The sequence below is a fragment of the Lemur catta genome, chromosome 9, assembly GCF_020740605.2.
Source record: "Lemur catta isolate mLemCat1 chromosome 9, mLemCat1.pri, whole genome shotgun sequence".
In the NCBI taxonomy this organism is placed as follows: domain Eukaryota; kingdom Metazoa; phylum Chordata; class Mammalia; order Primates; family Lemuridae; genus Lemur; species Lemur catta.
The window spans coordinates 10222241-10235680 of NC_059136.1; the positions used below are offsets into that span (position 1 = coordinate 10222241).

The window sequence follows — 13440 nt, forward strand, 5'->3', positions numbered from 1 at the left end:
GACAGATAAGAGGGGCCCCAGGGTATTGGCCTCCTGTGAAAGGCATCAAGAGAAAGATTCTTCTAGTGCAATAGGAGAACTTTCAGACCCCAGTGGTGGAAAAGGGGGATGATATTGGTGAGTGCATTGAGGTCAAAGTGTGTCTTGACTACCTTGAAGGTTATTTTGACTCTATCTTATGGGATAGAGTAGCAGCAGGATGAAAATAGTATTTTATTTAGAAAGCTTCATCTAATGGCAGTGTGTAAGAAACTCTGGAGTGATTATTAAAGCCAGAAGGTCCAGTCAATAAGATGTCATAGAAGTCCGTGAATGAAGAATTAGTGAGAGGACAAGCTCTAAGTAGCAGTGGTGTAGAAGGATTGAATGGAAGAACAATTATGGGGTAGAGTAGGAGTAGATGGATGGCTGGTTTTTGGAGGGTGACAGTGAGGAGTGAGATTCTGTTCACTGCCAAGTACCCTCACAGGAGTGCTGAAACCATCAATAACCTTGTCAAATACTCTTATTAGGATGATACTTTTCATAATAGACTCCATAGAGCACTAACCTTCAGAGAAATGCTCCTCGTAAAAGGACTTCTGTGGCCAAATGACTTTGGGATGCATTTCTGAATGAATTTCTCCTAGAAATTCACACTATAGATACACATCTTAGACTTCGAAAAGTCATGAGTAAAGAAATTTGTACAACTTTTTGATCCATTGTGTCCCAAACTGATTGGACCACAGAATCCACCTTTTGTGCAAACCACAGACACTTGGCCTTACTAAAATGCTATTCTTCAAACCTTTGGAGGTGAAGAGCTTCCGTTCAGAAAACCAAACTCTCACAATTGGGGGTTTAAGGTAGGTGGGCTGTGTTTCAGAATTTGTACAAATCCCATTGTGGTTAAGGTTCAGCTGCAGTTAGTATATGACAGATTTTTGCAGAGGTATTGTTTTGTAGTGTTTAGAATAAGGTAAAGGTAACTCTGAGAATAGGAGACTCTTACTGCCATACTGTAGAGAAGATACGAAAATAAAGTGCTCCTTAATGATGTTCACAAACTTATTTCAGGAAAGGAGGAAGTTAACTAAAAAGTATTTTATTTTAGGATGAACTCTAGCTTTAGGAATATAAACCATGAAGAAAGTGGTGCATGGAGGTGGTGGTTTATATGTGCAATTTAAATTTTTATATTTTGGTGCAGGGTATGTAAATTGTGGCTAGCATTTTAACATAGGAGCAGGAAAAAAATTTTCTCAGACCTTGGCTTTGTCAATTTTTGTTTATCAGGCCCTGAAACAGAGACCACGATTTGTAGCTTTAAAGAAACAGCCAGCATATTTAGGAGGGGAGAATCTGGAGCTCCGAGATTATCAGCTAGAAGGGCTCAACTGGCTTGCTCATTCCTGGTGCAAGTAGGTAGAAAAATATGTTTGAAATTTTCTTTACTGTTTTTGGCTTCTTTATTGTTAGATGCAAAGAATTACTTCTTCATACTTTATATTACAGATATAAAATTATGTGATTGAGAGAAGCCCCTCTTGGGAGTTTTTACGTATGTGTAGTACCATTTTATTCTGAATTAAAGAGTACTTTGATATTTCAATATTTTGGGGATAATTTGTCATAGCCAGAAATCTGTATCATAATATGTTACTCATGAAGGTAAATAGCAAGTTACTTTGCCCAAATCTTTAATGTGGAAGGAGTTACTTGTTCTTAGAAGAAAATATCTTTTTTGCATGTCCTTTCTTTCTAGGCCAGGGAAACCTTTAGCTTAACTTGCAATGGTATTGCTGTAGAGTGTGTGATTTCCCCACCTGTGTAGGCTGTCCTGGGTAGTGGAAGGTCTCTGATGGTTGAACCTGTGAAAGTATCCTTACTCCTTAATTTGGGGAAATAAAAAGAGAGAGAGAGAAATGAGACAATGATGGCTCTTGAGGTGTAAAGGTACTTTTGGGCAGTACTTACACACTTCATTTTCCAAATTCAGTCACAGATTCCAGCAGTTCATAATTGCTAAATGCCAGGGACCCATCTAGGCCTTGAGAATTTAACGATGAACCCAGACAGACATGATTTCACTGTCCTCACTGAACATACAGTGTGAAAAGTACCTTTAATTCCCACCTACAAATTCCTTTCCCTACGTGCAAACTCTTAATTTCTTCAGTGTTTTATAGTAAAGCAAAAATCTTCATTTCAGAATTAAAGTATCGTCTAAAAATAAAAACACAGATTTTTTTTTCAATGCCAAAAAGACAGTTTCTAGCTGTAGAGGTACATTTAGAATGACTCTTTCCCAAGTGAACCATCTACTACTCTTTGTGCTGTAAAATCTAATACAATATTTAGTATTCAATTATGAAAGTTAAATATCTTGAGAAACTTCATTTTGTATGACTGAGAACATAGGCCTGATACAAGTATTCTAAATTGGTTGAAAATGATTTTCCTTTCAGAGAATATTGGGACCTTAACTTCCTAAAAGTAAGTTAAAAAGCTTAGATGAAATTTAAGAAATTGTATAATTTAACCCTGTCATTTTATAGTTGAGAGCTCTTAGGAGCAAAGGTGCCATGTACCTTGTACCTTGTCTGAAGTCACACAGTTTCCTTGTACTGTCCTTGGCTGGCATTTTTTTTTTTTTTTTTTTTACTTTAAAGTGAAGAAATAAAAGTTAACTTAGAAGAGCCCAAGCACAAGTTGTTATGCCCTGGTCACAGACATGTTACATTAAGTAATGTGCTGTTTTGATCTGGTTTCAGAAAAACAGGTGAATCAATTCAAATCTACTTTAGTCTTTATATGTAGATAGTGGCAGTTTGCTAGCGAGAGGAAATCATGTAGAAAACAAACTCTGCTTCCTCCTCAATAGTGTGAAAGGTGAGAGAAATGAGAAGGAAATTACTGTGTCTAAACTGTACAGAAAATTAGGTGTACCTGAGATTTATAGAGGTATGACTTTTCATTCTCCCTTCCCCTAAAGTGGTCTGCTTTGTTCTTTGCTGTACTTTTCCCCTCAAAGTAGCCACTGTGGAACACAGAATGTATTTTTAAAATTTTTTCTCTCGTTTTGGTGAATTAAATGTTCTGTTTTTCTAATCACTCAGGTTGCCTTTACCTTATATATTACTTTTAGTTTTCTCTGGCTCACTGAGCATGTATTTATATATGTGCAAACCTTCAGTGGATTTTAATAATGAATTTTTTTTTTTTTTTTTTTTTTGGAGACAGAGTCTCGCTGTGTTGCCCGGGCTAGAGTGAGTGCTGTGGCGTCAGCCTAGCTCACAGCAACCTCAAACTCCTGGGCTCAAGCAATCCTACTGCCTCAGCCTCCCGAGTAGCTGGGACTACAGGCATGCGCCACCATGCCTGGCTAATTTTTTCTATATATTTTTAGTTGTCCGGTTGATTTCTTTCTATTTTTCAGTAGAGACGGGGTCTCACTCTTGCTGAGGCTGGTCTCGAACTCCTGCACTCAAGCGATCTTCCTGCCTCGGCCTCCCAGAATGCTAGGATTACAGGCGTGAGCCTCTGCGTCCGGCCTAATAATAAATCTTTTAATAATGTTTGCAACCTTATGTCATACATGTGTTTCTAATTTCCTGCCAAATGGGCTATTTTATTTTCTTAACTTATACATATTTAATTAAAATAGACTAGACATAAACCAAAAAGAAGAAAAAAATAAGGATAAAGTGTCACTGTCATTTTCTTTGCAGGGAGGGATGCGGAAATGGAGCAAATTACTAGGAAAACATGTTAAGACCATCCCAAAGTAGCTAGGTTACATAATGTTAAAATTCAACTGCCAAATTAGGTATTATCCCACTTAATGTACAAATGAGAAAAAGGAGTCAAAAGTTTATCCTGTTTAGTATAAGAATTTTTACATTAAACATATAGCAGTTCATTTCTCAGAAAGTGATAGTGGCATCTTTATAAGAAAGAAGTTTCCATTAAGCATTGACTAGAAAATCTCAAATACAGCTAAGCAGCTATGCTATACCTCAGTAAGTACCATTAACTGGGCTAGTATACATTTCGGTTTAATACGGAACTACATTTTGGGTTTTAGAAAGGCAGCAATAATTATATTTTGGCTTTTAGTCTAGATGCTTAATATTGTTAAGGTGACAGTTCAAGAATATTAGGTGAATGTAGTTAAAGTTTAATAATAATCGTCACAATCTCTTGCAAACTACTATATATACGCTGTATAATGCTTATGCAGAATGAAACTAGTGTTCTTAATTGGTGTTTTACACACACACACACACACACACACACACACACAGAACTAATATTCTAAATGCAAATATACCATCGAACTAAAGTAATATGAACAGCACTACTCATTACCTAGGTTTTCACACAAAGCTAAGCCTGTATCAGTCATCTTAATCATAATGAGTTGTAAAAGCATGAAATTTCCAGTAGAGAAACTATTCTAGGAAAGTTGGTAAATCTCTTGAAAGTTTTATATCTGTAAAACCAGGATAAAGCTACAACTATCTTGAAATCTAAACAAGATATCAGATGAGACAGTAAGATTCTCAGCCATAAAATTGGCTGTTTTCTATTTCCCAAATATATTTTCCTAACTCTGGTCATTTCTTCAATTTTTTTCTTACATCTGGACAGTCCTCTCCTATTTTTTTTTTTTGAGACAGAGTCTTGCTTTGTCGCCCGGGCTAGAGTGAGTGCTGGGGCATCAGCCTAGCTCACAGCAACCTCAAACTCCTGGGCTCAAGCGATCCTACTGCCTCAGCCTCCTGAGTAGCTGGGACTACAGGCATGCGCCACCATGCCCAGCTAATTTTTTCTATATAGATTTTTAGCTGTCGAAATCATTTCTTTCTACTTTTGGTAGAGACGGGGGTCTCACTCTTGCTGAGGCTGGTCTCGAACTCCTGACCTCGAGCGATCCACCCGCCTCGGCCTCCCAGAGTGCTAGGATTACAGGTGTGAGCCACCGTGCCCGGCCAGTCCTCTCCTATTAATATCCTGTCAAAATCTAGCCCATTTCCTAGAGTATTGTTTCTCAAACTGTGGTCCAAGGAACACTTGCATCAGAATCTCCAAAGGTACTTGTTGAAAATACAGAATCCTGAGCCTCTTCCCACATACTCTCATTCAAGTAGTTCTAGGGTGGGGTCCACAAATCTGATCTGTATAGCCTCTCCCTGCTTTGGGTTGTAATGTATTTAAAACAATCCCTATGCACCTATGCATGTAGGTCTAGGGAATAGTGTATATAGAATTAAACAATGTAGTGGTATGCAGTAGGATGGGGAGGGTAATTTGAGCAAAGGTATGTGATTGGGCAGGCTATAGGGCTTACTAGCGGTGGATATGGTCAGTTTGCTGTGCTTTCTCTCTTGATTGATCTCAAGGTTATGTGCTTGTCTACACTTTTAACAAAACCTCCCTTCCCTAATTATAAGGAGTAGCCTATGGAAGATAATGTAAAACGCCCACATCAAGGTAAAGAACATGTTGTTAGTAGGCTGTCACAGTAATCCAAGCCTTGATTACTTGTTCTGCTATTTATGGCTTTTACTTTCTTTCTGATGTAGGAGGCTTAAGTAATTTCAGATGAGAGGAAATACCTTTGAGGCTCGTGAATGATGCCTTGCTTGGCTGTTGCCATGAAGCACTGGTGTCATTGCTATTTGTGCACAGACTGGTTTTTGATGAACTAATGATTTTTTTTTTTTTTTCTTCGTTCTTTCTGCAGAAGTAACAGTGTAATCCTTGCTGATGAAATGGGCCTTGGAAAGACCATCCAGACCATATCATTCCTCTCCTACCTGTTCCACCAACACCAGCTGTATGGCCCCTTTCTTATAGTCGTCCCTTTATCCACCCTCACCTCATGGCAGAGGGAGTTTGAAATCTGGGCACCAGAGATTAACGTAGTGGTTTACATAGGTGACCTGATGAGCAGAAATACGGTGTGTAAACAATGAGTTGGGTTAGAATCTGTGTTATAAATGTAATTTGGAAATTGACTTAAAGCCTTTAGTTGAATTATTAGTAAAGTCTTTAGTAAAATTACTATTCTGACACTGTGCCATATCTCCAATATTAGATTTATGTGTTACAAAAATGCAACTCAGGTATTTTTTAACAAATATATATTTACTATTTAAAGAAAAGCAACAGTAGTGTATGAATGGGAATCTCTCTTAGGTGGATTGCAGTATTTTTTCTTCTCTCTGTCCTTCATACTTCTGAGACTATTAGATGATAGAGTTAATACTTTGTGTAACACTAATATTATTTTTGCTACTTGAGCAGAGAGATATTACTGAAAATAATCAAATCCTTAGAATTTACTTCCCAATCTCTTAAAGCAGGTTACATAACTTTTTAAGAAAGGAATTCAAAGTAAAGGAAAACAAGCCATTTTAGGGCTGCGGAAATGAAAATTATTTGCATGTTACCAAACTTCATTTGGGCATCATGAATTTAGAACACAGTGACTTAGGTTTATCTTTGTTTAGCAAATCTTTTCTTGTTACAGACTAACTTTTCTATAAAGCACCTACTATATGCTAGACATTGTGTGGATGTTTATGTGTATTACCTGTTATACTTATGGTAGGCTTCAAAGTTGATGGTATTCTTGCCAACTGACTGATGAAGAAATTGTCCCAGGGAGTCTAACACCTGTCCCTGGGTCAGCTAGAATGTTTCAGAGCTGGGTTTGGGACACTGGTGTATCTGGTCTGTAGCTTTGTTCTCTCACCGCTGTATGTGAACTGTTTCTGAGAAATTGCTCTTAATAAGAGCAAACCATCAGGAATCTTCAAATATTAGATATATGTTGTAAGCATATTTTCATGCTAATTCAAATTTATTTTTATTAAATACTGCCATTAAAATTGGCTATCTGAAACCCTGGCAGATTTCATTGCTCTCATTTTGAGTTTCTAAGTGTGTAATAGTTCTTAGCCTTGTTGATTCACTTGTTAACCATTAGAGGAAAATAAAAAAAGAGTTTAAAAAAATAAGCTTCCAAAAGTGAAGGCAAATAAAGTAAGTGAACTCAGAAAAATTGTGGAGTCACGGAAATTTTCATTGTAGTCTCCAACACTCCTTTTCTTTGTTCTTTTTTCCCCACTTGGTGGCGATCACCTGCAAGCACTCAGTGTCCTGTTCTCCAGTACCTAACTTGACAACCAAACTGCAAGAGCTTTGTCATGAGCCTTTGTGCTTGCTGAGTGTCCGGTTGTACTTCAGTATGAATGTGTTAGTTTTTGTGTTCCTTTACACTGATACTATTGAATTATATTTTCATCCTGTAAGCCTCCCTTTCCTTTTTCTTGGACACATTTTTCTTGTCTGTGATTAATTAATTTTGTTACTGAGCTAGAGGTTGGAATTTGTTTTACTTGTTAATAAATGAATTTTTCTCTTCAACAGGTAAACAAATTACATGTTCTTAAGAAATTTCTAGGGATCTGGGAGATCTCTAGTTTAGTTCAGGTCAGCAGAGTGGTGAAATGACCTTATTGCTGACAAAACTCATTTTCTTGGTCACATGTGTCTCTGGGAGCCAGTTTCTTTGAATTCTGGCAATAAAGATTTTGCTGCTCAGTGGTCTGTGTTTTAATTCTAACTCTTACACATACTTTGATTGCTTAGGTCAATTTATTTAATAGAATATATGAGGTATTCATTAAATTCTAATGAGATTTATTTTTTTATTTGGCATGTTTCTATTGCATCTATCTATTACAAGACTTACATAGAAAGGTAGAAGTAGAAATTGTGTCTTAATTACCATTTTCTCTTATAGATACGGGAGTATGAATGGATTCATTCTCAAACCAAAAGGCTGAAGTTTAATGCACTTATAACAACATATGAGATCCTCTTAAAAGATAAGGTATGTAATTGGTAGCTAAAAGGCTAAATCTTGTCCAGTGTGACTTGTGCAAGTGGTAGAGTCTATACCTCACACCTGCCATGTTATTTTTCTTTCTTTATTTAAAAAAAGCAAGCAAATGAACAACCAAAAAATTCCTCAAAGAATATTAAGGTTATAAATAGAAAACAGAACCTTAGAGTTGAAGGGGACCTTAGGTCACCTAGTAGTCCAGTTGAATTAAACAGAATGAATGGAAGGGTATCGAGGCCAGTAACTTACCTGAGATTATAGTCAGTTATTGGAAACTGGGCTTGAATGCCATCTCAGGTATTTCCCATCATATCATTGTTAAGGTGTTTCTCCAGAACAGATGATGTGAATGGTCTCTGTGAGGAGGACAGAAAATGAAGCTCTTTAAAAATATCTCCTTTCTTCCATTACTAAGAAATATAGGTAGGTAGGTCCCATTGGTAATAAGTGCACACAAGTTCAATTTGATGTCTCTTGATGTTTCTGTGCTTCAGGGCTGGGGTGGAGAATAGGCAAGAGCAGGATCTTAATGAAGGGGAGAAAACACATCATGTGGTTTTTGGTTTTGTTTTGTTTCTGCCCGGCGTACCAATTTTTGTGTTCTTGCTCTGGGGCATGCAGTAATACCTGGTATGAGAGGCCTGGGTATACTTTTAGATGATGTAGTCTTTTAAATAGACACTAATTTGGCAACTAGCAGAATAAACAGAAGAGTCCTAATATATATTAAGTCAGTGAAGAATAAATGTGTCTATGTATACCTTTATGATGGTATTTGTAACAGATAATTAACACTTGAAAGCACTTTTGGGATCCCTTCTGACCTGGTGGCTCGTTCTGTTTTGTTTTTACTTTAGACTGTGCTGGGCAGTATTAACTGGGCCTTTCTGGGAGTGGATGAAGCCCATCGGTTGAAGAATGATGACTCTTTGTTGTATAAAACTCTGATTGATTTCAAGTCCAACCATAGGCTCCTGATTACGGGGACCCCTCTTCAGAATTCCCTCAAAGAGCTCTGGTCTTTGCTGCACTTTATTATGCCGGAGAAGTAAGCTCCTTCCTGTGTATTTCAAAAGATGCTAGAATGTCTGAAATGCCAATGCTTTTTAACTTTCTTAATAGACCTTAGGGAGAACAAACAGATGGCCTGGTTTGGGGAAAGCAAATCATTAAGCAGGCAGGGACAACAGTAGTAAAATGTTTCACTATAAATGATAGAAGGCAGAAAAATTAGCGTGTTAAGGAGGAAAGTGTATTGTCTGTCAAAAGTTTGAATTAGTTAATGCTAATTCAATCACTAATGCAATTAGTTAAGTGTTAAATAGGACGCATCAGACCTTCTCACTGTTGTTACAAGGCAATGTATATAATTGAAATGAAGTATACAAGGTATACAATCTAACAGGCATTAAAAAACATCTTAAATCCAAATCTTTGATAACAGGCACATCATCCTTAGGTCTTACTCAAATCTTAACTTATTAAAGAACTGTGAAATGTCTTCATTGAGAAGATTTTTATGGGAGAGATAATATACACATTTCATAAAAGTTAAAATTATCTGATGGTGTTCAGTGATACTTAGAATGCAATCTAAATTCATTAATTTGAAAGACCATACTCAGTGTGGCCCCTTGACAATACTCTGATCTATCTCATACCATTTTCTCTATCATTCATGATGCGTTTGCTATTCTGGTCATCTTTCTGTCCCTTAAACATGCCAAGCCATGACTGTGCTTTCCTGTCTGGGATGTTTCTCTTTATCTGCACATGGCTACCCACTTTAATATTTCTGCCCCTGCCTGTGTGACCACCTCCTTTCAGAGGTCTTCTTAGAATGCCTAACCTAAAGTAGCCTATTAGACTGTGCTTTTTATTATCATTCCTGCTCTGGTTTTTTTTAATTTAATATAACACTTCCTTTTTTCATTTATTTTCTCATTTGTTTCATGTCCTTATATTATGCGTGTGAAAATACCAGGGATCTTTGCTTGATTCATCACTGGCTCACATTGCCTAGAATAGCTCCTGGCTTGCGTGTTCAATTAATAATCAAAAGCAGCAATTCAGTCGATAGTTGTTGTTGTCCAATTGACAGGTAGATGCTCCATTATCTTTTTTTATTTTTTTTTTTAATTCAGAAAAGATTTGAGTATCTACTGTGTGCCATGCACTGAGCCAGGCATTTTGGACAGCCTGATGAACGACGTAGTTATGGTCTCTTGCACTATGTATCATTAATATTTTTTTAAATAGTTTAATTGAGATATTTCTGGACTGTCAGTTCTGTTTTATTAGTATATATTTCTCTCCTCATGACAATACCACACTTAATATTGAGCCTTCTAATCTGTGGTTATGGAATGTTTTCTCCATTTATTTAGATCTTCTATAATTTTTCCCAGAGTTTAGTAGTTTTCAGTGTACAAATCTTATACTTCTTTTAAAAAATTTATATTTTGAGTGGAATTTTATAAATCTAATTTTCACATTGTACTATAGTATAGAACTCTACAATTTGGTTTTGTATATTGTTCTTGTAACCTGCAAACTTGATGCACTTATTACTTCCATTGGTTTTTGGTTGTTCTTTGTATTTCTTAATATTTTCTTTCTTTCTTTCTTTTTTTTTTTTTTGAGACAGAGTCTCGCTTTGTTGCCCGGGCTAGAGTGAGTGCCGTGGCGTCAGCCTAGCTCACAGCAACCTCAAACTCCTGGGCTTAAGCGATCCTACTGCCTCAGCCTCCCCAGTAGCTGGGACTACAGGCATGCGCCACCATGCCCGGCTAATTTTTTCTATATATATTTTTAGCTGGCCAGAAATTTCTTTCTATTTTTAGAAGAGATGGGGTCTCGCTCTTGCTGAGGCTGGTCTCGAACTCCTGACCTCGAGCGATCCACCCTCCTCGGCCTCCCAGAGTGCTAGGATTACAGGCGTGAGCCACCACACCCGGCCTATTTCTTAATATTTTCTACATACGGAATCATGTCTTCTACATGTAAAAGTTTGTTTTCCAATGTGAATGCTTTTTATTTCTTCTTGCCTTATTGTACTGGCAAGAACCTCCATGTTGAATAGAATTGGTGGGAGCAGGATGTTAGTTATAGATGTTTTTGTAGATATCCTTTTCATGTTGAGGAAGTTTTTTCTTCTGTTCCTACTTTTTGAGAGTTTTTATAATGAATGGGTCTTGGGTTTTGTGAGATGCTATTTTTACTGTGTCTCTTAAGATGACCATGTGGTTTTGTCCTTTATTCTACCAATATGGTGTATTACATTAGTTGCTCTTTAGACATTAGGTCGCCCTTCATTCCTAGCATAAATCTGACTTGTTCATAATGTTTAATCCTTTTTATGTGTTACTGGATTCAGTTTGCTAATATTTTATTAAAGATTTTTGCATATATGTTTTTTAGGGATTTCAGTCTCTAGTTATTTTTATATTTTAAAAATTTTTTTGTGGTATGTGCCTGGCTTTGGTATTGGGATGATAGAATGAATTGGAGAGTGTTCCTCCTCTGTTTTCTGAAAGAGTTTATGCATTAATAAGTTTGGAGTTACTTTAAGTATTTGACAGAATTTACTAGTGTGGCTACATGGCTTGTGGGCCTTCATTTTTCTTTGTGTGAAAATTTTTAATGACTAATTTCTAGTTATAGGACTATTTAAGTTTTCTATTTCATCTTAACTCAGTTTTCTTAATTGGTATCTAACTAGGAGTTTATCCATTTCATGTAACTTGTTTAATTTGTTGACATAAAGTTATAGTAGTCCCTCATAATGCTTTTTAAGTTTTGAAGAATCAATAGTGGTCACAATAAGTTTTTGATTTTCGTAATTTGTGCCTTATCTCTTTTTCTTGGTCTAGTTAAGGGTTTAAGAGTTTAGTTAATGTTTTCAGAGAACTCAATTTTGACTTCATTGGCATTTTCTTCTATTTTGTTTTCTATTTCATTTATTTCTACTCTCATTTTTATTTTTCCTTTCCTTTGCTTTTCATTTAATTTTTTCTTTTCCTCTGAAGGTATGGTTTAGATTACTGATTTAAGGCCCTTTTCCCCTTTTCCTAATCTAGGAGTTTAAATGTCTATGTGCTGCTTTAGCTGCATCCCATAAATGTTGATAATCTTGTGTTTTATTTAGTTTTCATTCAGTTTTATCTATTTTCTGATTTTTCCTTTGAAGCATGGGTTTTTTAGAAATATGTTGTTTAACTTACAAATATTTAGGGATTTTCCAAATGGTTTGTAATTCAATTTTGTACATGCTTTGAATTGTAACTTGTTATATGGTCTAGTATGCTTTTTATCCTGGAGAATGTTCCATGTGTGCTTGCAAAGAATACTGTCTGTACTGCCTTAGTTGGGTAGAGTGTTTTGTAAATGTCCGTTAAGTCAACTTGGTTAATAGTGTTGTTCAAGTCTTCTATATCTTTGCTGGCTGCCTGTCTAGTCATACTAGCAATTATTGAGAATGAAATATTTTAATTTTTAACTGTAGTAGTTGAACGTTCAACTTCTTTTAGTTGTCATTTTCCTTTCATATAATTTGGGATTCTGTAACTGTTTACATGCTCCTCTTTTTTTTATCATTATGAAATGTCCCACTTGGCCTCTAGTAATACTGTGTTTTAAGTCTATGTTGTGTGATTTTATTATAGCTCCTCATCTGTCTTCTGGTTACTGTTTGCATTGTTTACCCTTTCCTATCATTTGAGCTAATTATTGTTTGTGTGGTATGTCATTTTTTATCATTTTACTTTCAACCTATTTTTTTCTTTGAGGAGTCTCTAAAATATGTCTCTTATGGATAATACGTAGTTGGATCTGCCTTTTTTTTTTTTTTAACTTTTTCATCCAGACCAATCTTTGTCTTTCTTTTTTTTTTTTTTTTTTAGAGACAGGGTCTCGCTCTGTCACCCAGGCTGGAGTGCAGTGGTGCAATCATAGTTCGCTCCTCGGCTCAAGTGATCCTCCTACCTCAGCCTCCCAAGTAGCTAGGACTGCAGGTGTGTGCTGCCACACCCGGCTGATTTTTATTTTTTGTGGAGACAGGGTCTCTGTTGGCTAGGCTGGTCTCGAATTCCTGGCATCAAGCAAGCGATCCTCCTGCCTTGGCCTCCCAAAGTGCTGGGATTATAGCCAACAATCTTTGTTTTTGGATTGGAATATTTTAGTCCATTCACATTTAATGTAATTAATGAGGCTGGTTCCAGTGCAGTGGTATTTACGACTAATTGATCATAACTGGTTACAGATTCCTTTGTTCTTTCTCCACTCCCACTGCTTCACTTGACTATCCTTAAAAAAATAAAAATAATAATATGGTTGGATTTATTTCTGCCATTTTGCTATTTATTTCTCGTATCTTATATCTTTTTTTCTATTGCTTCTTTAATGTTTTCTTTTGTTTCAGCAAATATTTTTTCAGTGTGCCATTTTAATTCTTCTGTTAATTTTTTGCTACTTTAGATTTTTTTTTAATTGGTTGCTGTAGGATTATTGTATACATCTTAATTTACCACAGTCGTCTTCAG

The 13440-nt window shown here is 36.2% G+C and overlaps 1 protein-coding gene across 4 annotated transcripts in view; it reads left to right on the forward strand.

The window, feature by feature from the left end:
• CHD2 (chromodomain helicase DNA binding protein 2) overlaps positions 1 to 13440 on the forward strand; it is a 186769-nt gene that overhangs the window by 111992 nt on the left and 61337 nt on the right. For all 4 annotated transcript variants that reach the window (XM_045561456.1, XM_045561454.1, XM_045561457.1 and 1 more), the window contains 4 exons: positions 1279 to 1403; positions 5732 to 5948; positions 7799 to 7888; positions 8758 to 8948. In XM_045561456.1, the coding sequence (XP_045417412.1) occupies positions 1279 to 1403; positions 5732 to 5948; positions 7799 to 7888; positions 8758 to 8948 (623 nt within the window). The remainder of the gene's footprint in view (positions 1 to 1278; positions 1404 to 5731; positions 5949 to 7798; positions 7889 to 8757; positions 8949 to 13440) is intronic.